This window comes from Pleurodeles waltl, chromosome 6 (genome assembly GCF_031143425.1).
Source record: "Pleurodeles waltl isolate 20211129_DDA chromosome 6, aPleWal1.hap1.20221129, whole genome shotgun sequence".
Taxonomy (NCBI): domain Eukaryota; kingdom Metazoa; phylum Chordata; class Amphibia; order Caudata; family Salamandridae; genus Pleurodeles; species Pleurodeles waltl.
The window spans coordinates 1,255,308,840-1,255,331,611 of NC_090445.1; the positions used below are offsets into that span (position 1 = coordinate 1,255,308,840).

General features: G+C 43.0%; 1 protein-coding gene across 1 annotated transcript in view; it reads right to left on the reverse strand.

Moving 5' to 3' along the window:
• LOC138301758 (cadherin-23-like) overlaps nt 1-22,772 on the reverse strand; it is a 1,629,754-nt gene that overhangs the window by 205,890 nt on the left and 1,401,092 nt on the right. Inside the window, exon 25 of the mRNA XM_069242267.1 lies at nt 4,266-4,379. Within this exon, the coding sequence (XP_069098368.1) occupies nt 4,266-4,379 (114 nt within the window). The remainder of the gene's footprint in view (nt 1-4,265; nt 4,380-22,772) is intronic.

Below are 22,772 nucleotides of genomic sequence, written 5' to 3' on the forward strand. Positions count from 1 at the left end.
TGGACTTTTTTGTGTGTTGTGCTCATATTTTTTTCATTTTATGGAACTTGATTGCTGGCATTTTTGATAAAGTATCACAAAACCCTGGTAAGAGAGACCAACTTTATGATATAAATGGATTCTAGGAGGACTCCAGGAAAATTACACAAGAGAGAAGGGAAAGAGATGTGCACCTCTTGGAAGAGATTACAACCTGGCAGCAGCTTAACTGAGAGTATAAACTGATCTAGCTAACCCATGGAGAGACATCAGCAAAGAGGAAAATATGAAGATAGCTATCCTTTTCTGAGGTCCAGTGAGACCTAATATTATACAATGAGCATATGACATGAAAAGAATGTGTAGTATGTTGGTTAAGCCATTAGTTGAGGTACTTAAGTAGCTTTTTAGTTTTCCAACTTGAAACAGCTCTATGATTTTAGTCAAATCAAGCAATCCAAAACTTCACCACCTAGATCACCAACGCTGCTGACCGAGTCGCCCCTATCAAACAAGCCAAAATCCGCAGATCCACCAAACAAGTCAGCTAGTACACATCAGAACTCAGGACACTGAAACACAGCTGCAAACAACTGGAGAGAAGATGGTGCACCAGCTGAGACACCGCAGACCGAGCCTTCTTCAAGTCAGCCCTCAACAAATACAACCCACAACTCACAGATGCGAAAAAAGACGCCCTAGCAAACCTCTTCGAAGCAAGCGCCAACCATACCAAGGAACTCTTCAGCATTGTCAGAGAATTCTCCTGCCCTGTGGTCACTGTGAACATGATCCGTCCCTCACAAGAACTCTGTGAAGCTGCAGTGGACCATTTTCACAAGATATTCACGATCTACAAGAACTTTGAGCCCCTAACCACTGACCTCCACATCCTCCTCACGGAAGTCTCCCACAATCAGGCACTCACAATATAGAAACAGCTCATCACTCAGTATACCACATCCATCATGAACTCTATCCACTCAGGAGCACACATGGATCCCTGACCGGCCGCATCTTCAAGGAAATCAGTCACCAGCTCACCACTACCTTCAACGCATCCATCACCACAGCCACCTCTCCTGATGCATGGAAACATTCAGAAGTCAGACCTCTTCTCAAGAAACCCGCTGCCGACTCCAGCAAGCCCCAGACCTACTGCCACATCTCGATGCTCCCTTCCCCAGCCAAAGTCCTAGAGAAGGCCATCAACCAGTAGCTCACAGAACACCTGGAGAGAAACAACATGCTTGACTCCTACCAATCTAGTTTCCACACCAACCATAGTACTGAGACCCCGGTTGCCGCCAAAGACAACATCCATACCCTCCTCAACAGACGAAAATCGGCGACCTTGGTCCTCCTTGACCTTGCCACAGCTTTCAACACTGTACCCTAACAAACTCTCATCAAGAGACTGCACCACATCGGGATTCAAGAATATGCCCTCAGATAGATCGCATCATTCCCCACAGAACAAAATCAGAGAATCTGCCTCTGACTTTCATCTCAGAACCCAAAAGCACCATCTGTAGTGTCCCTTAAGGTTCACCCCTCACCTCCACCATCTTCAACACCTACATGACACCTCTAGCGGCATCATCAGAACCCATGACCTCAACATCAGATCCTACACTGATGACACCCAGGTCATTCTCTCACTCTCTGCAGACTCCACCACCACGAATTTCCACAACTCCATGAAGAATGTCATCAACTGGATGAAGACCAACCGTCTGAAGCTCAACACTGACACTCTTGGAAGAATCTTCAAATGACTCCCCATCGACATGAGGAAAATCGTCACTCAAGCCCTATTCATCAGCCGGCAACGCACTGTACACAGTAACCACCACAGAACTCATGAGGAGACTACAGATGATACAGAACTCAGCGACCAGACTCATCCTTAACCTGCCCAAATGAACCCATTTCACCGCAAACCTTAGGAACTTCCACTGGCTCCCTGTCCAGGAAAAATGCCAATCCAAGATGTTGATACACACCTACAAAGCCCTCTACAACCTAGGACTAGCATACATCAACCTCCACCTGAACTTCCACCAACCATCTGGAGATCTTCACTCCACCACCCTCGAACTGACACTAAGCATTTACTGAATCCACAGCTGAGGCCATTTAGGAAGAATCTCAAAACCTGGCTTTTCAACTGAGTCCTGCAAACTAGTGCTTGGATACCTTCATGGGTGATTGTAGCACTTTACAAATACTCTTTGATTGAATGATTGACCTTGGGGCCCACTTTTCAGAACTCGGTATTAGGGCAGCCATCCAAGCATTAGCATGGGGGAAGACCCTCAGGACAGACAATCTGCCAGTCGAGTTCTACTAAACCTCACTTCCCACCTGACTCCAAGATTGGCGGAGATGTATGCACATGCATTAGACTGCAGGTAACTACCTGAGACTACTAGGGAGGCCCTGGTGGTGTCCTTGCCCAAATCTTCAGGAGAACCCACAGACACGTCGACTACCACTCCTTGGTGGTTGTCAATGTTGAATTTAGATTATAAAATTGTCAGCAAAGATCTGGCCAACCGAATATTGCCTCACCTCCCTACTCTGGTGCATGAAGACCAAAATGGGATTATTTCCATGCGTAAAACCTCTTATAACATCGGGTGTTTATATTTTGTTCTGTCTGAAAACCCCTACATCCTACAGTGCTGGAGCAATGGTAATTTATCTGTACATTCAGAAAGCATTTGATGCATTACACTGGGACTGTCATTGCTAGAATCTCCTCGGGGAAGATTAGGGTAGATAGATCAAACTGTTATATAAGGATGCAAGAGTGTGGGTCCGCGCTGTATGCTGTATCTCAGGCTCTTTAAGAGTGTTTCAGGGCACCAGGCAGGGGTGTCCCTTTTTGCCCCTGCCCTTTTCTTACGTGGTTGAGCACTTCGCAGGTATACCATGCACTAAGGGACACAATAGAGGATCCCTTTACATGACGGAGAGCGCATGGTCTTGTTATATACAGACCATAGCACACACTTTCACGTCTACCCGCAACACACTGTTGAAATTCACAAGTTCAGTTACCTATATTGCACTTACCTGTCACCCAACACACCAAGGCCCATATTTATACTTTTTTAGCGCCGTTTTTGCGCTGCTTTTTGACGCAAAAACGGCGCAAACTTACAATATACAATTGTATTTTGTAAGTTTGCGCTGCTTTTGCGTCAAAAAGTGGCGCAAAAACGGCGCTAAAAAAGTATAAATATGGGCCTAAATGTAATTGCACACCACAGATTTACATAGTCCTCATTGTGCACTTGTTGATGCAGAGTTTTTGCATATAATGTGAGACTCTTTTTAAACTTCATATTCATAAATATTTATTTACATGTGTTCAGATATAGCTTCTTACGACGACGAGAAGAAAATAAAAAAGTCCCCTCACTATGATCAAATAACTAGCCCTTTTCTTCAGTATCATCTATTGTCATACCACTTAAGAAGAAGGTAAATTGATGTAGCCTAGATTGTGCTTTGTGTGTTAACTAAGCTTTTCTACTTGTAGCACATAGACATATTCTGTTGTTGCTACATTATATGGTCTTGATTTTCGTCCTGAACACATATTGAGTATTTTTGTGTTAGATATTGGAGTAAACAGCCACATTGGCAGCTCATGTGTGCCCTCTTTGGTATCTATTCCAGTTTCCTGAAACACTGAGGGGCATATTTGTGCCCTTTACCGCCCCTCCTACTGCCACCATGTGTGCGCCGTATTGAAAATACGGTGCACCATGATGCAGGGTAAAGGGCAATAGTCATTTTTCATGATGCTATTGATGTACTCTGCCGGAGTAGCGCCAAAATATTGGTGTTACTGATGCAGATTACATAGGGGCCCATTATAGATAATGGAAGCTCCCTTTTAACTCATGCTCTGAGTAGGTGTAAAAAGTGCTGTAAAAAATGACACAAGGAAATGTAATGGATTTCCTTGCGCCATTTTTTTTCACATCACCCCTAATGGGGGAAAGCCCCCTTTGCATACATTATGCTTGGCTGAGGCCTAATGTAGCTCAAAGGGTTACAAAGTGGTGCAATGCATGAATCGCGTCACTTTGCAAATGTGGCACTATGAGTTTAGCCTCATTGGGCCACATTGGCATAAAAAAGAAAATGACACTAATGTGGCGCAAGGTAGCGCTAGGGTCTTATAAATATGCCCCTGAAAGCTTCAAATTGAAGAGCAGGCTAAAGGTTACAGATAAATTCCGAATCTATCAATGAAATAAACACCTTACCAATTGCCTCCAGTATAAGTTTGTAGAACGCCATTGTCTCCCGGTCAAGGTTCACTACAGTTCTTACGATTCCAGTTCGAAAACTCACACTGAACTTTCCATCTACGTTCCCTGCTGTAGAAAGATTAAGAAAAAAGGAAATGTGAGAAAAGAAAAGAATGTATTTCTGTAACTGAGAGATAACACAGAATGAAAAATATAAGAACATATGAAACTGGACTAAGAAAAATGGAGAAAAAGATAGGGGGATGCAGATGACGGAGAAATTTAAAAAAATCATCTGAGGGGAAGCGTGAGAAGGTGCAGCGACAAGAATGTGTGGAAATAAAAAGGAAAATGATACGAGGGAGAGTGTCTGTGAAAGATTGTGAACTAGAAATCATGGGAGCCTGAGAGTGTAATATAGGGTGAGGCAAATTAATACAAATTAAAATTGTATAACAGGCAGACATTGACAAACAGTTGACAACATTTTGCATAAAACACAGAATTTTTGAGCAACAAAGGCTTTATTGAGGTCAGTTGCCCCTCTTGAAGGCACCAGTAAATTGAAAAAAACTACATACAGTATACACCAAATATTTTTTCACAACTAGAGTTCTACAGGCTTGAACAATGTGATTACTAGTCACCTGATGGCACTGCAAGGGCAACGTTTTGACTTGCCCTCTCTGATATTGATCATCACCATCTTTCTGAAACATTATTTAATTCCTTTGCTGAGATCTCTGAAATGTATTACTTTTATCTTTGATTTGTGTAGAACTTGCTATTTTGGTAATCCTCCTAGTTGTTCTCTTAAACCTCAAATATATTCACAGTTAACTCACTTTATCAGGCAAAGTATGAATGATTGACGTAATTTACACAGATTAAGGGACACATTTAGGGCTCGGTGCAGGGGGAGGAACACTACACCGGCGTTCCTCCCACCTTGCCAAACCTTTGGTTCCTTGCTCTATATGAATTGGTAGCGGAGGATCTGCTGACTCTGCCAGCAGTAACACCTGTTGCAGCGGTCCATTTGCCACAGGATGGCTATTGAGGGTAAACTACCACCCTCAATGGTGATCCTGTGGCATTTTCAGTGCCACAATGGTACTGGTAGGGAAAAGGCAGAGTGGCTTACTTGGGCAGAGAGAACACTCCCAGCTTTTGGGGCCACTTGCTTTTTATTCATATAAAACTAACACCTGCTTGTTAGTTTATTTTCTCTGAACAAAAACATTTGCTGAGCAGACACACCTATGAAAACTGCATGGCAGTCCTTCAGAGCTGTAAATGGAACTCCCTTTGAGGGTGATGCCATGGGGTCACTTCCTTTACAACAAGAAGATGCCTGCCATGAAAGCAGGGATCTCTAAATCGGTTGGAATGCCCTCTATCATTGTGGGGGATGTCATGACTTCCCCCACCTTGGCATACCGGTAGACCATTGTTCTTGAATCATGGATTCCATATAATTCTCCCTGATGGCATAACAGTGGTTCCACTGGGGTTGGTCCTCTGTTGCTTCTTGGTGAACCACTGTGTTAAACCCTTGGTAGTTTAACATTACCTCTAGTGTAGTTGGGCCTTTATTGTTCCTGGGCGAACTCCAACTATTTCTCTCTTGTGGCTTAACCATGACTCCAGTGAGGTGGGCCTTTAGTTGCTACAATGCAGACACTGGTTTACACACTGCTAGATATCACTGATGCACATCTATGCTAGGTTTTACATATGATGCAATCCATCCTCAAAGATAAGTACCATGGACCGCTGTACTCGCAGTGGCGGTCGGACTGCTCCAACCATGGCGGTCTGACTTCCACACTACACACCGCTGCCACTGCCAGGATCACAAATCCCGATGGGTTGGCAGCGGTGAAAGTCGTTGGAAGCCATGGAGGTACTGAGTCATGCTGTTCACGACTTGCTTTTCCGCCAGCCTTTTCATGGTGGTTTCACTGCCATGAAAAGGCTGGCAGAGAGGCAGAGCTGGGGTCATGGGGGGGGGGGGTGGCCTGCACTGACCATGACCATGTCATGGTCAGTGCAGGGGCCCCTTTGTCAGCACCCTCAGAATGCCCACTGTTTGCTGTGGCAGACAGTACATCGAGTGTGCTGTGTGTGCCGGCTTTGGCCTTGGTTCCCTGAGGGAGCTGAGGCCAATGCCGCTGCACTGTTTCGACCAGCCAGCCCAGGGGAAACATCGTAATACGGCGGTAAGGAGGCTGTTGGCTTGTAGACGCTTCCCCACCATCGTGTTGGTGGTCTGGCAACTTCGTAATAAGTCCCTTAGTCTTGTAGTATGTTATGTATTGTTATTTGCAATGACCGCTCTTAAATCCCTTTTCATGGCATTGTAGCAAATTCCTTAACTCCATGCTCATTCGCACAGAACTTGGAAGGCTCTAAATTGCTTGGGTCTAATGTTTGGTGGTGTTAGATTATGTGAGACTAGTAGAGAGTATGTGTAAAGATTAGTTTATTAGTGATTTTGTGGAATATTGTGAATCTAAAGTGCATTTACATTTGATGGATTATTGTAGGGTTTTGTGTGTTTGAGTGGCTGTGCCACAGGAATCTCACATTTTTCATCTGTCCACTGCTCGACCAAAGAAGGTGTTCTCAATCTATTCATCATAATCCTGGTAGAAAATTATGAATAAAAGAGTTTTAATCAGTGAAATACTACCTCTCATATGTAATCTTTCATTATAAATTTTCAATATATAGTCATCATCTTCTAAGTATCATGCAATTTCCACCAAGACCATCCAGTGAAATTGTTAAAAGTGAACTAACATACTTTTTAATCTATACCAGTCACTCGAATGACTGATAAATTAATTACCATATATTTAGAACGATATGATTGTGCCTAACTATTATAAATACATTGATAAACTGGCATGTTATTTAAAACTGTAGTATCCAGAAGTACAATTGTTTGCTAGTTTCGTATTATATATTAAATTGCGCCAGGGTAGTCATAGTTAGGTCAGGCTTTCCATAGGAAAGGCATTTTATTTATACGTTTGGTGCCATTTCACAGATCTAGCCAAAACTTTCGGCAAAAAAAGTTCATCCACTATGTCGAGTTGATCTGTCACGTGGGGGCTTAAAAAAAGTGTTCCAAAACAGTGATTTCATAATTTCCATAGGAATGTTTGCTTCTGATACAGACAAAATCAGCAGAATAGAATTGAAACAAATTTGGCACAAAGTTAGAAATGTACTCAAAGGTGTCCTTTTTTGGGTTTAGTGTAAATCTATTCAGCTGGTTTCGGGAGGTTAACATTTAAAGGAGGGGTTGGTTTGGATTGGACAAGAATGGTTTAATTCTCAGAAAAAGTTAGAGATAGCTGAACAGTTGGTATCACAGGAGTAAAGGAGTCCTCCCAAAGTACCAAAAAGTTTTAAAAAAGACCATCTGATTGGCTGTAGGAGTTTGTTCTCCCTTGAGCCATTGCAGTACCGCAGCACTGGAACAGTCTGATTTGTTTCCTGCAGCATGTGAGAAAATTGTGCGGCCACCATGACAGGACTCGGGGACGTGGTCCCTGAGTCCTGAACAAAAAGTAAGAGCACATACGGGGGACACCAGCGGGAGGTTGTGTATAGGGCCTGGCTGGAGGCCAGGCCCAGCAGCCAGCCACTCACTGTTAACAGCCAAAGGCCATGAGGAGCAAGAGGCTCAGTGCCCATGGAGGGATTGCTGCAGTGCCTGGCTGGAAGCAAGGCCCTGCGGCCAACACCCTTTTGCGTGCGCAAGGCCAGACCCCATGTGGAGCAGTCGTTGTCTGCCCGCATGGCCCTACTTTAAAGACTGTGCTGCACTCAGCCAAAGACCATGCATAGTGGGGGTGGTTTGTCCCCTGAGGATGTTGGGCTGAGGGCTTGGTCAGAGTCCAGGCCCACTGGGCAGCTCCCTGCTGCTCTTGCTCAAATGCCATGTGCAGCAAGGGTATTGGTCACAGGTTCCCTAAGGGATATAGATGTCTACTCAACTTAGAATGTAATCAACAATATCACAGAAATTCACACAAAAAACCAAGGTTAAAGTGACGTTAGGTACTACAATAGTAATAACATTTTATCTTCTGTTAAAAACTAGAAATTCTCTGAAAGAACAAAGTTTAAGTGATGTTGTAATTAGATGAGGAAATTATATAAAGAGCTAACTTTTAAAAACTGAAAAAACATCGAAATTCGCCAGTTATAATTTAATGAACTAACTGTAACTTGGATCCTTGCCATACACTACTTCTGTCTTCACATATTATGTCACTCATGGCATGCTAAATTACATCATCGATGACATCAGTAATGACATCTTGAATGACATTATTGATGACATCACTGATTACATCATCCAACAATTAGAACTGTATGATATTGGGTTTGTGAACTGGAAGTAATTCAACAAGCTATACGGGAGCCAAATTTTCTACCACCAATTAAGTGATACTAGACATTAGTTTTGACAACGTGCTGGACACAGACCACTGGTCAACTAACCCACATAAAATGCCTCCATAGACTTTAATAGGGTCCCCCTCTTTTTCAACCTTGAACACCCTCCAAAAATAGTGTGTTGTCTATTCATATTAATGTGATCACTCTCTTAAAGATTTCACGAGATCCCCACTTTTAAGTTAAGAGGCTGACATTTATGCATTAGACACTAATAAAACACATTCACTCAGGCCCTATAAACAAATCTCCATAGTTTGGTAAACTCCAACTTCACACATTCCTCAGATGAGTAGTTCCTGGCAGCAGTTCCTGTTCATTGTTTAACGTTGGCAGTGTCCTATCAGAGGGAAAACTCCACTCTCTTTGCCCCCTTCCCACACCCATCCACTAGAAGAAAATGCCAAAACAGTATTATTGAGTTGACAAGGAAGATTGCTCAACATCTGAAATGTACATGGAGCAGGGAGGCCTGTCACGGTTAGGTGGTTCCCTTGGTAACGCACACTCCCCTACCAAAAAAGGTATACAAGAGACCTCCTCCCCAACTCACGCACTATGCAACCATCGTCTTCTGAATCGTTTCTGCCTTTTGCTTAGCGGAGGGCGTGCTGAAAAGGCCATGCATGCAGAATAATTTATTTCCACCTGCTTGAGAAATGTTTATGCTAAGAAATCACTCTCAACAGAAATATCATCTGTATAGACAGATGGCATTGCTTATATAAATAAATGAAATAAGATTTTGCCGACAACCTTTTCTGGAGATTAGATATGCAATGCTTTTTAGTTTTGGAAGAGCTGCAGGTACAATGCTACAAATACAGAAATATTAATGCATTAAAATTAATATAGAGATTGCAAATGAGGGGAGGGAGAAAAATTGCACGTACGGTGTCATAAAAAATATAAAAGAGCCAATTTGAGTAGGGGTGTCACAATAGTAAAATACATGCCCATAAATAAGTGAAAGAGTGAGATTACAATATTAGGTACATTAGCTATAAAACAACAAGTGAACATCGAGCGGGGTTTAGAAACCTCACCTCTAATAGGATGACGTTAGAGACAAGGTTTAGCATGCCTACCTATAAAATGTGTGATGGGACACCATAAAACAGAACGCTTAACGGCAAGTAAAACAGGGTGATTGTTTGTTGGATCCGGTCTTTGTTTGTAACAAATTGCATATCACCAGGCTTGGAAAGACAGTTTAGAAATATTCTTCCAGTTTTTGCTGAGTTGTTGAAATGCTACTCCTCACAGAAGGTCAATTGATTTTTATTTGCGTTGAAACATGTTCCCAGTCAGTAGATAAACTACCCAGAAAAATATTAGTGAATGACAGGAGTACAGAAGTGTTAAAGATGCCATTGATCTATTTCCAAACCTGCGTCGAGAAAAGAACAAACATACAGTTGAAAAGCATGTATTTAAGACCTGCATGTTGTGAGTGACATGACCAACGAGTATGGAGAGATCTGGGTATATGTGATGCAGGGAAACTGGAGAAGATAGGTCTATGGTAAACGTAGAATAGCATTTGAGTGGTATTGGCAGCACAAGAAGATACCTTATTTTAACCAAATTTGTCTCCAAGAGAAAACAGCCCAAGATTCTCCCAAATCATTCTCCCACGCCTGCTCAATCTCTGATTTAGACCTATCATTAGAAAGTTGGCACAAGAAACAATATATGGCTGAAGCTTTAGGATTATTGTGTAACCGACTGCCTGATATAGAGGAAGGTGTGGAAGGTTGTATCAGAATGGAGGTAAACTTAGCATCAGCAATAGCATCTAATATGATGGTTTGCAAAAGGAGAAATTTGTGTTGAAAAAATGAGGGAAAATGAAAAAAAAATAGGCCTGAGTGAAAGTGAAAAAAGCGTCATTAATGAAAATTTGTTTGACCCAAATCAAACCAGATTTCCTCCAAGATTTCCTGTAAATGGGTCGATTCTTGTGCAATATTGAGGAATTGTATCAAATGGAGAGTTGAGAAAAGATGGATTATCAATGGGTTTGTGCCGTTTCACAGGTTTTTATAAATAGCAAAGGTGTTTAAAAATGGGGGGTATAGATTTTGGGGTTTTATTTTTTAGAAAAGGCCAAGTATTCCTGGGAAGAGAAAAGGCTCCTCCAAATGTACCCATAAGGGAGACATTTTAGTCGTTTCTTGGACCCAATGAACACTTTGTCTTAATAAAAAGACTGAATAATATTTTTGAAAATCAGGGAAGTTAACTTCACCATCTGCTTTAATGCATTTTAGTTTTGTTAGGAAGGGCGGAATTTCTTCTTAGTCCATAAGAAAGCTGAAAGTATGGAAATGATTTGCTTAAAACACAGTTGTGGGATAGATAAAAGGACACTAGAACAGTAGAGAGAACAATTGGTACTATCAGACTTTTAATTTTGTCTAAACAACTCCACCAGTAAAGATTGAAAGGATGCCAGTGCTTGACCAGGGTAGTTATTTTAATAGGTTATGCAATGCTAACAGGGGCTGCTGTAGCTCATATGATCAATTTCACCCTCACTAACCTGCACTGATGATCCTACATCTCCACTTTGACAGGTTAACTTTCGTAATAAATAACCCCTTTCTCTGTATGCATCCCTAGGTAGTTAAGGGATATTTGCACTACGAGGACATTGAGGACAATGCTATATCATGGAAAAGATTGCTATCTAGCCAGGCCTATCAATTCTCAATAAATTCCCTGGCACATTGCACTTTGGAAGGCTCATTTAGATTTTAGGGCTCTTAAGATCACTTTACAAGTTGGCCAGAAAGATCCTGGTATTCTCCCTCTTTTCTCCCTTTGTCAACTATCCCCTGAACCTACAGAATGCAGAGATTGGTACTTCCAGGGGGCAGAAATACTCATGATTGCATGTTTTAGAGGATTAACTTGCCGGAACTGGTGCTCCTCCACCAATTAATAAATGCTTCCCCCCATGTTTGCCTGCTTTCCACCTCCAAACAGGCCGAGTGGCTGAGTCAAAAGCTCTCGACACATAAAGTCCCCCCACAGATATTGTAATCCCTGATGTGATGCTCGTAATTAAGTTCTAAATCTCGCTTCAACCTTATTTCACAAATATTTCTACTGATCCGTAACTACAGGTTTATTGATTGATTCAGTTGCCAGTATGCCCAGTGATTTGGTTATGTAGATATATGGGAAGTAGGTTAGTCGAAAGGAAAGATTTTCCATAGTGTTTATTAAAGTCACAATTTCTTTAAACACATTATCATTGATGTCAAAAAAAGATGTAAAACGAAGAGGGAGTATATTTTAGAGAGATGCATAGGATATGGTCTGAGAATTATATATGCTAAGAGAATAGTAGAAAAATCGATGATACACGTACTTTTATAATTAATAATAATAATCTCAAACCCCACAAGCCTAGAACCCAGACAAAAATCAATAAAGTAAATTGACAGAACATAAGGATGCTGGTGGGGGAGTTCCAGTGCATAATTTGTAAATAAAAACGTGCCGGTGCCCAAAGCTCTCCTCTGAAACACGAGGCTGCTTCAATTAAATGTGCCATCAGAGAATACTGAGGCAGCGTAATCCTGGAACCAGCTCAGGCCTCTTTAATCAATTTACTGCCACTCCCTGCCCCCTCCCCCTAATCTTGCAGCTTTCTGCTTTCTCCCTTTTACAACGCTTTTTCGTTTTTCTCCTCCTCCGTCTTTCCCACAATGTGTCTTTTGCTCGCAGTAAATGCTTGAGACAGAACAGTAAATGCCGGCCCTCAAAAATAAGTGTCGGTGCCCACCACAGGAAACCACCGGCTCAAATTAAGCACCGGGGAGTTCAAATAATTTTGTGTCTCGTGATATTTGAATTATTTATTGTATTTTTCAATGTCGTTAGCGCTTATAGAGTTTATCGAATTTTTGTGGTGTCCCACTTTTTTATTTTGTTCAGATTTTTCTTTGTGTGGTCTTACTGAGGTGTTCTTTAGATTTCTGAAAGTATACAGTAACGCGTGTGCCTCCCTACATGGTAAAGCCAGACTTGCAAAGCATAAAATCTTCGAAGGCCACAGCTCATGTTCACTGTATTATCCCCAAACTAAAGCAGTTAATTTCTGCCCCCAACTGTTCGGAGACCAAAAGATATGACCAAATACTTCCCCACTTTGCTGTGTGGTCTTTGCGTCTTCGGCCAGAATCAGCTGTTCCTTAAAATGCATCAGAGACGTTAGAAGGCTAATGTTATTAAACATTACTGAGAAATAAAGTAGCTTATTACTGAAATTGTGCATTTTGACTTACTGCGTGTGCTTTTAGGCAAAGCATTTTTTGTCTCGGAGTGTAAGTGCCTAGGTATTTGGAATCAATGCACGCTAAACACAGCCAAGCAATACCCCAAAGGAATGCTCTCAGCAATACAGAGACCTCTGAAATAGTTTCCTGCTCTCACCTCAAGCATTTGATAAGTTCAGTGTTTGAACTGATGAATGGGACGATCCAAAAAGCACAGTATCAAGAGCGCTCATGGGTCTATACGGTGCTCTCTGAAATCTCAGCTAAACTTCTTACAATATAGCACATTAGCGCACCATGTACCTGTTATGTTGTGGCAATTTTTGTATTTGTAATGTCTTCTTGCAGCAGAAATACATAAATTCTAGTCTGTATTAAAAATTTAAAAATGTACCTGTACTCTTGGTTTACAATGAAAATGAAATAATCATTAAACACAAAACACAAGACTCAATATTGTTTCCTTGAGGTATTATGGTTAGAGTTACTGTGACTTTATGACTGATGGTGAAAACCGTGAATATCAACAAAGGGCCAGTTTACATTGGATGAGGCTGGTATTTGCTCTCTATTGTATGATACTGGTGTGTGATCACACTGGCAGGTTTAAGAAAGCATCAGAGCAGTCTGTATGTTTTTTTTTTCAGTTATTGGATGAGCTAAGGTGGAAAAGTACTTTTCAGCGCGGCATTGCTGTTTACAGAGAGAAAGTCTACAGTGTAACTATTTCTTCTTTCACTGCCTCTTGTTAGAAGGTCCACAATGATAAATAAGTCGACTGCTACTCTCGAGGATTTCAGTATGTGCAAAATATGGTAAAGGTAGAATTTGTCTTTGATGAATGATTTGATGATTTGTATGAGCTAAAGAAGCTGATTCACAAAGAATACTCCTAACTCTACCCACATACAACATACAAAGATGTAGAGTTCTGACAAACCGTGCCAGCTGCAGGTTTCCAGGCGTACCACTGGGATTGTCGTGACATTTATCAGGGTTGCTATTTCCCCAATCAGGAGTTGTATGTACAATGGAATGCAAACTCCTGCAAATTTACTTTTATGCTTAATTTTTTCCTCTATAGGGAAAACATTTTTTTTGCAGAGGAGAAATCCCTTACCCTAGTCACCCTTGAAATTGGGGCTGTACTTTTGCCATTTCAACCTTGGCAAGGAATTTTCTTCAGCCCTTTACAGGAGCATGAGCTCTGCCATATCGAGAGTGGGAAAAGGTCAGAGAGGAGCTGGCAAATAGTCACAAACTCACACATTTGGGGGCGATAACAAACTCTTATGGCAACCCGTGCCCTCATAAGCCACTCCCTACACCTTGCAAGGAGTTTACAATTCCATAATTGTACGCAGTCATGTTGTGTACACTTATGTAGTAATCAAATAATTTACCCCTTTTGCAGTTGTAAATTAAGTCACTTTGGACACAAAGTTATGCCCACACCCAAAATGCCTCTATAAATTGGGCCCAAAGTCTTTGCTTGAGACTTGGTCTAGCCAGTGAATTGATAACAGACCAAAGACAGTGGAGCATTCCCAGTTATCTGTCTCTAACTAGTAAGATGAACCCATAATACTTTTTTCTGGCCCTAGCAAGCCCGTTCTGGCTGTAGTAGACATCTTGGCTGACAGCCATTTGAAGCCTAATACCTAGATACCAACGCACTGGGAGGAAACAAAGGCACACAATTCATCACTTCACAAGTACTTTAAGGAAACTATAACTTGGAGGAAGATTTTTGACTTTGTTCAACCCCTCTAAAAAATGCAAGATTTATCTGTTTGTATGAGTAATTACACAAACGAATGAGTTAAATGCCACCTACTCATTTATTTTTAATTTAATCCTTTTATATCGCTACTCATCCCAGTGTAGGGTGTCAGAGTGCTTTACATCACACACAGACACACAATAAATTATACAAGTGTGTAATCAACGTACAGGAAATGTTACATCAGACAATGAGGGGTATAACATGTAGGAATCACATATGGTCCATATTTGAAGACATTATGGCCCTTATTACGACTTCGGTAGTCTTTGTGAAAGACCACCTAAGCCGCTGCAGTCAACAGTCCGCCAGTGCTGGCGGTCTGCTTACCATCATATTAGGAGACCTGAAAGGACTTCTACCCGTTTATGGGCGGAAATCCGACTCCGTCAACCTGGCCGACGGAGTTAAAGAGGCGGTTCCACCTCCAGCACTGCCATGGCAACAAGACACCGACCACCATATTACAATATGTAATACGGCGTGGCGGAGTCCTGTTGGCGGTGCAGTGCTTGTGGTGGAAAATGCCAGGACCATCCCCTCCCGGACGACCACCTCGACAGAAAAAGGTAAGTTGATCGTCCCAAAGAGGAGTGTGGGGGATGTTGGGTGCAGGTGTGTGGTGTGTGCGTGTATGTGTGCCTGAATGGGTGTGCCTGTGTGTATGTATGTGTGCATGGAGGCTGTGTGTATTCCGAGGGGAGGGATGTGTTCAGGGTGCAAGTGCGTGCGTGTTTTTATATGCAGAGAGGTGGAGTATCTGTGTCAGTGAGTGTATGTGTGCTAGTGAGTGGGGGTGTCTGGATGTATGTGTGCGGTTGGGGGGGTGTGTCTGCATGTTTACGCAAGGGAGTGGGACTGTTGGGGTGTGAGTGAGTAGGTGTGTGTATTGGGATTCATGTGAGTGGGGGTGCATGTGTGCAAGTCTGTGAGTGAGTGGGGGTGTCTGTGTACAAGTGTGCGTATGAGGGGTGGTGTGTGCAAGTGTGCGGATGAGAGGGAGTATGTAAATGTATGTGTGCATGGAGGGATGGGGTGTGCATGACTACAGAGAGGGTGGGAGTGTGAATGACTGGGGAGGGGGGTGCGTATGTGTGAGTACGAGTGGGGGTGTGTGCATGTCAGTGTGAGAGTGGGTGGAGGTGCTTGTATGGATATGTGCGGTTGGATGGGGTGTTTGCAAGTGTGTGGATGGGTGGGGCGGTGCATGGCATTGTGTGGACGGGGGGAGGTGCATGGAGCTCTGTGGACGGGTGGGGTGTGCACGGGGTTATGTGGATGGGGGGGTGCATGGAGGTGTGTGGGGGTGTGTGTGCCTGCGACAGGAATGCTGTCCTGGGTGCATTTCCGCCAGGGTTTTCGTGGTGGGGCGACCGCCATGAAAATCCTGGCGGTTTGCTGCCTCGCAATGAGGGCGGTGGACTGAGGCGTGTCGCGGCCCAGAGGAGCTCACCGCCAGCCGCCTCAGTGCGAACGTACCGGTGGGCCAGGCGGCATTGTGGCGGTTTGGCTTTGACCAAACCCCACGACTTGTAATGTGGCAGTCTTTACCGCCGGGTCCGCGGCGGTGAGACTGCCACCGCGAGGCTGGTGGTCTGATGATCGCCAGCCTCGTAATGAGGGCCTACATGTTAAGACTGAATGATTGGGAGAAACAAAAAGTCAATATATACGATGTAACGAGTGACTGTGGTTGTCTCTACTAACAAAACTTTATTACTTCTCAAAGTAACCCTTCTCTGCAATCTTACATAACAATGGATTGAGAAAAAGAACAATAAGGATCTAAACCCATGATTTGCAATTTGAAATGCAGCTCCTTGAAGCTGGTAACTAGATCACTGTCCTATATTACAAGGATTGCAACTTATGAACTGGACGTAACAACATGATCTCAGTGTCAAACGTTATAGCCCACTTACCTATCAACATAAGATACAAATCTGTGAACTGCATGTTACACAATGTGCTTTGCAGCTGGCACATTAACTCTTTATGAGTCAAAATTGTGACTGTACAAAACTCAGAACTCTTCCAGAACTACATTAACCACCAAAATTGCCTTACCACTACTGCAATCCCCCTACAATTACTTGCCTTAACACTGTGAGACATTTTAAATGCAGCTTTGTTGTGGCCAATTAAATAAACTAGAGCAGATTTACTGTCACATGTGTCCTTTTTACAGACTTTTTTTTAAACAAATGTATAAGTTGACTGTCAGACTCTGCTTTGTATGCCACCATCCCTTATGGCTCCACCCCTTTCCTCCCCCAAAAAGTTCTGCAGATGCCCATGACCGCAGCACAAGTGCATGGGCTCTGGCTGCCCTAATTTAACAACAGCTGCAGGCATAAATGCTTATGTGTTTACATCACTATGCAGAGCTCTGTTCTTGACTATCTTTCCAAGCCGGCAAGCACAGCTACTGCGTTTTACTGCTGCCCCTGCCAGCTTGCACAGTATGCCCTCAGGATGACTCGCTTATATGATGTATCCTTTGGCTGCTTCTTAACAGTACACTTTAAAAGGCTCACTGCTCGCAGCTGCTCTCTATCTTCTGCGGATCTAGATTTTGGTTCCATGCTGCTCCCCCTGCATGCATCCTTGCTAGACCAACTATTTTTTTCATAATCAACTACTTCATTGGTTTCATGTCCTGAATATGTATTGTCAGCCTTACGTTCTTTTGGGTTCTATAAAGACCATACCTCAGACTATGGGCAGGGAGCAAGATATCTTCCTAAAACATGCCCTGTTGATTGAGAATGCTATTTAGGCATTTATCTCAGTAGAAATCATCAGGATGTTGTTCTGAAAACTCAGAATTTAGGCCCAGATTGATGTGGGCCTAGCACCTTTCCAACGCCACATTAGCAACATTTTTCTAGGGTAATGTGGTGTTGGAATTGAAAAAACGCGGTGCCATATTTACAAAGTGGCGCAAAGCTTCCATTGCGCCACTTTGTAACACCCTGCAAGGCAAAATGTATGCAAGCGGGGTGTTCTGGTGCTAGGGGGGCTGAAAAAGTGGCATAAGGAAATCTAAGAGATTTCTTGGTGTCATTTGTATCGGCATTTGTAATGTCGCTAAGAGCAGGAATTAAAAAGAGTCTTCCATTGTGTTCAATTGACCTCTGGGTGGTTTGGAGGATTAGCATTATAATTTTTGACGCTAATCCTGCAGAGCACCGGACTAGTGTAAAAACTTCTGACGCTAGTTCCCTGACTACCACCATGGTGTGCCATATTTTAAATACAGTGCACACATGGTGGCATCAGTGGGGCACTAAGGGGCGCAAGAGAAGTGGCACTGCACTAGGTGCAGCGCCACTGTTCATAAATCTGCCCCTTAGTTTTGCAACATGTCTTTAAATTTGCTGAGACAGGTGCGCTGCAACTGCATTCTTAAGCCTTATCTCCACCCTTCACCTGCCAGCACTCCTGTTACTGAGCAGAAGGAGGAACTTACCATGCTGAAGTCAGGACATTACACGCCCCAGGGCTCTGTTTAAGCTGGTGCTTGCTGGTGCGCAGCACTTAAGTCTAAGTACCAGCAATTGTTAATGACAGTCTCCCACATGGTGGCACTGTCTGTATTTGTTAAGATCAGTGCAGTGTTTTACAATTGCTTATAGTTTGAAAAAGCATGACAGTAGACTGTCTAGGCCATAAGGGTGTGGTAATTAGTAGGTAGCCATGGAAATGGAATTTGGAACACGTGGTGGGGCAGGGGCAGTAAGTGTTGTGAGCTGTAATGATCTCTTGAAAAATCCCCCCCCCTCGGCCCTGGCACTTACACTTTTACAAATTAAGCAAAGCCGGGACACCTCCAAAGCGCTGTCAATACAAATAATGATTTATTGGGAAGAAATAAGACTCAGAAGTAAAGCTTGTGGCACAAGTTACTACAGCAGTGATTGAATATTTCAAAAAACAGTTTGCTCAGGAAGGATAGCCTGGGGTACTTGTCACCGACAATATCGTGCAATTGAAGTCTCGGGAAATTGAAAACTTTCTTAGGTATTGCGACATCTGTCATGTTACCACTGCATTGTATGAACCTCAAGGAAAGGGACAAGTGGAAAGGTTTAACAATGTACTGAAGGAAAGTATTTTGTGGGCACACACTTTTGGAGGAGAATGTAAAGATAAACTGAGGGAAAAGTTGTGGTCATACTGTATCACTCCTCATATCACTACTAAAGTCAGTCTGATAAAACTACATAAAGGTAGAGAATGTGTCTCTACGTTGTGTCCTTGGTGGTTTAAACATAAGCAGGTAAAAAAGGAAGAAGTCTGTATGAAGGAAGAAGTGGCTTCAAAGGTCGACTCTAAGCAAGGGAAAATTAAGCATAAATATGATGCAAAATGGAAGGTGAAAGAACCTAATTTCAATGTGGAGATTGGGTTAGGATTCACAAGCCTAGAGTTTTGGGCAAAAGAGAGTCCAGATTTGGAAAGACTATGAGAATGGTCAAAGTCCACAGGAACAGTGTAGTCACACAAGATGGAAAGTTCTGGAATGTCAGAAGAGTAGCTAGATGTGAGTGTGGTGGAAAGAAAAGTTTGGATGAAGGTCTACGAAGACCTGACCCACTGGAAAATGTGACATCTAGGATCAAATATTATCGTGAAAAGAGACCTTATTGTAAATTTGTAGATTTTGTATAGCTTTTAGTTTTCCCAGTTTCTTGTTTCCCTCTTGTATGATATTGTTCCTTAGTTCATGTGAGATTTTTTATTTTGTTTTAAGAAGATTGATTGTGTTAAATATACATTTAACATAGTTCATATTTTGTGTGCATGTATTTTTAATGCTGTTGTTATGATTTCAATAGGCTTCTCCTGCTAGTTAGGCTTTATAAGATTCGAGCTCTAAAATCGGACTGTTGGGAGTGGTCTGCCTGGAATGGAGAATGGTACTGTGCTGTTCTCTTGATAAACGTCTTGGAAATCTACTTTCATTTTTCCTTAATGAATCTAACAATCATGACTTGTAACCTAGGTGCTGCATGACTTCCAAGATGAAAGGCCAAGTTTGGGTGACGTATGTACACTAATATGCAAGTATTGCCTCCAGCATGTCGTTTTGGAACTAGAACAATGGGTGACAACCATGGTGACGTGCCGTGGGACTGCATACTACATCAGTGGTGTTGTGTTTGAGTAGGGCATTGCTCTTGTCTTCTAATTGTTTTTGAATGTTAAAGGAAACGCCCTGGAAGTGCTGTACAACAGGTGGAGTCAAATCATCAATGTGGGCGGTAAACCCATCCGTTTTTTGACTTTCCAATGCCCTGGAAAAACTGTGAAAACATCATTGCAATATCTATGCTAATTTCTTCCTAGACTCTAACAACCAGTTGGAGAGACTTTAGAAGAAGCCCACCTTGAGGCCAATCTGAAGCTTAATGGGCACCCTGTGCTACCGGCTGTTACCATCACATAAAGGCTGCTTTCAACAGAGAAGCATCAGAGAGTCCTGGGAGGCACGTTTGATGTATTTTTGAGCCATATGTGAGGTATTTTTGAGCCGTAGGTTTATATATGCACATTGGCAAGCATCAGGATGACTTGCGGCAATGTTGTGAAGGCTGTGTCAGTCGTGACATTTATGGTGGCACCTGTGTCCTTGGGAAATGTGATTTATGTTACACATATCTCAGCAATCAGAACCAGTTCAGATAATACCTTGCCACCATCACTGAGGATGCTTCCTCTGCTGGATGAAACATTTACAGTTCTATTGTAAAATGAAGACCTTGACAATAACGACGGGAGCCTGTTTGCATGTTTATTTACATTTGTCACTGGTTTATTTCAAAAGCCTGTGTGAGGGAGAGGCTTCATAAAGCAGCTTACTTTTGCTCAGATTTCTTCAAACAATTTGAAAGTGGGCAACTTTCCGAAAGACTTGCCACCTTCCTCTCGTCGCTAGACATGTGCCTGAATGTGGAAGATGTAGATGGTAATATGTGCATCTGGATCCGACATTTGTAAGGCATATATACTTCAGTCAGTGCACAGATGTTTCCACAGCATGGTGAAGCTTCTGCTGGCCCATGACCTCCTCTGATATTCAGGCGAGTGTTTAGACAAAATAATGAGTTGTAAATATCGGAAAACAGAAATATTGGAAAAAACAATATTAAGATTCATAAATATTGTGAGGAAGAAATACAATTGTGAAGAATATCTTTTTTCAGGTAAATAATATCATTAGTAAGAATATCATTGTTGTTAATAGTGTTTTCAATAATAAAGTCGTAAAAGACATTTTAAAATTATTTTAATGTGTTTTAGTTCATATATATTTATTGTATGTACTACTATTGTTTGTATTATTGTCATTATTTTTTTAATATAGTTTTCAATTTTGAGTAAGATAGGTTACTAAATTAATTAAATGTAATTGCTAATGTTAATTTATAGTGTAGTTGCAGGTTGTTGGGGTATAGGAGAATATGGAGGAAAGTTAGTTAAGTAATAATTATTACTTAGTTTTTAATTAAGTATGTGATTGATATTATTTTGTACATTATGTAATACTGATTTATTTTACTTATATTTTAGGTGTGAGTTGGTAAGTTTGTAGGGTTATAGGATGGGAAGTTAAGGGGGGCGTGGCCAAGCCACATAACATGGCGGGCGCGAGCTAGAAGAGCTCTGCGCCGCAACCGGCGAAAACAACATCTAGGTGGGGGCGTGAGGAGAATGCGGCCCCCAGCACTGGTCGCCTGAGCTCGGGGGAGGTGCTGGAACTCCCCGGACCACTCTCACAGCAGACCTGACTCCTGGGAACTCCCGCGGCCGTGCGGGCCACGCCGCGGGTCAGAACGGCAGGGAGGAGACTGCGAGCGAGGAGAGACGACGGGCACGGCTGGGACCAGGGGCGGAGATCGAGCGGCTGCTGGCCTCCCCACCGTGCACGCCTCAACACAGACGGTGAGAGGGGCGTCCCCACCCCCCTCCCCTTTTTTAAGCGCAAAATAGAAGACAATGGGGCGCCCAATCTGGGCAGTGATGACTGAGAGCGATATCCGGGGTCCCCCTCTTCTCCGCGTGCTCTGTTGCGACCGAACCCTGGGGACATCAACGGGGCCCTGAATGAAGTGAGGAACTGGTTGAGAGGAATGAAGAGCCCTACTTCAAGGGCGTGCGGAGGCTGGGAGGCCCCCCCTGGACACCAGCCTTGTATAGGGGGGGGCAACGGGGAGAGGGGGAAGGAGAGAAAGCAAAAAAGAAAACGAATACAGGCCCCTCATCAGAGCTATTGCGCACCTCGCCAAGAGACACCTCTTGGCCCTTCTCTTCCCTGCTCATCCCACACTCGAAGGAGGAGAGACAGCCGAACCCCAAAAAACGAAATTGGTGGCCACCTACTAAAAAGCCCAAACGAGTCGACGCGAGATCCCACTTTACGGCAGAAATTCAAGAGGAGGCATTGGCCAACAGGGCTGCACGTGCTGTAGTGGGGACACGATCTCAGTGCCCCGAAAAGCGGGCCCAACCTCCCTTGAGTCAAACACAAGACTCCAGCGAGGAAATTGCAGCACTGAAGCCACGTAACTTACTACACTCGAAAGACAAACAAAACACTACTGAGACGTTCCCGCCAAAAGTAATCTCCCACAGGCCTACCTAAAAACTGGAATCCATGTCAAAGACCCAGAAAAGTCTAATAATACGGAAATCCTCCACCAAATAATCGGGAACTAATAACCCACAACATACCCCCTCAACAGCCTGCCAATGAACATTAGTCCGCAGTATGTAGTGTGCGAGTCAACAGTCTGAGTGAGGGGAGACGACCCGAAACCAAACTAGCCTCCCAACAAACTAAACCATGGCCGGAGCTGGACGGCTCCGCTCTGGAGCTGGATCTGGATCTGGAAAAACACAAGACCTCTCAATCCAAGATAACCAAAAATTAGATGCGGTACTTGCTGCGGTGGAACGCATCGGGGAATC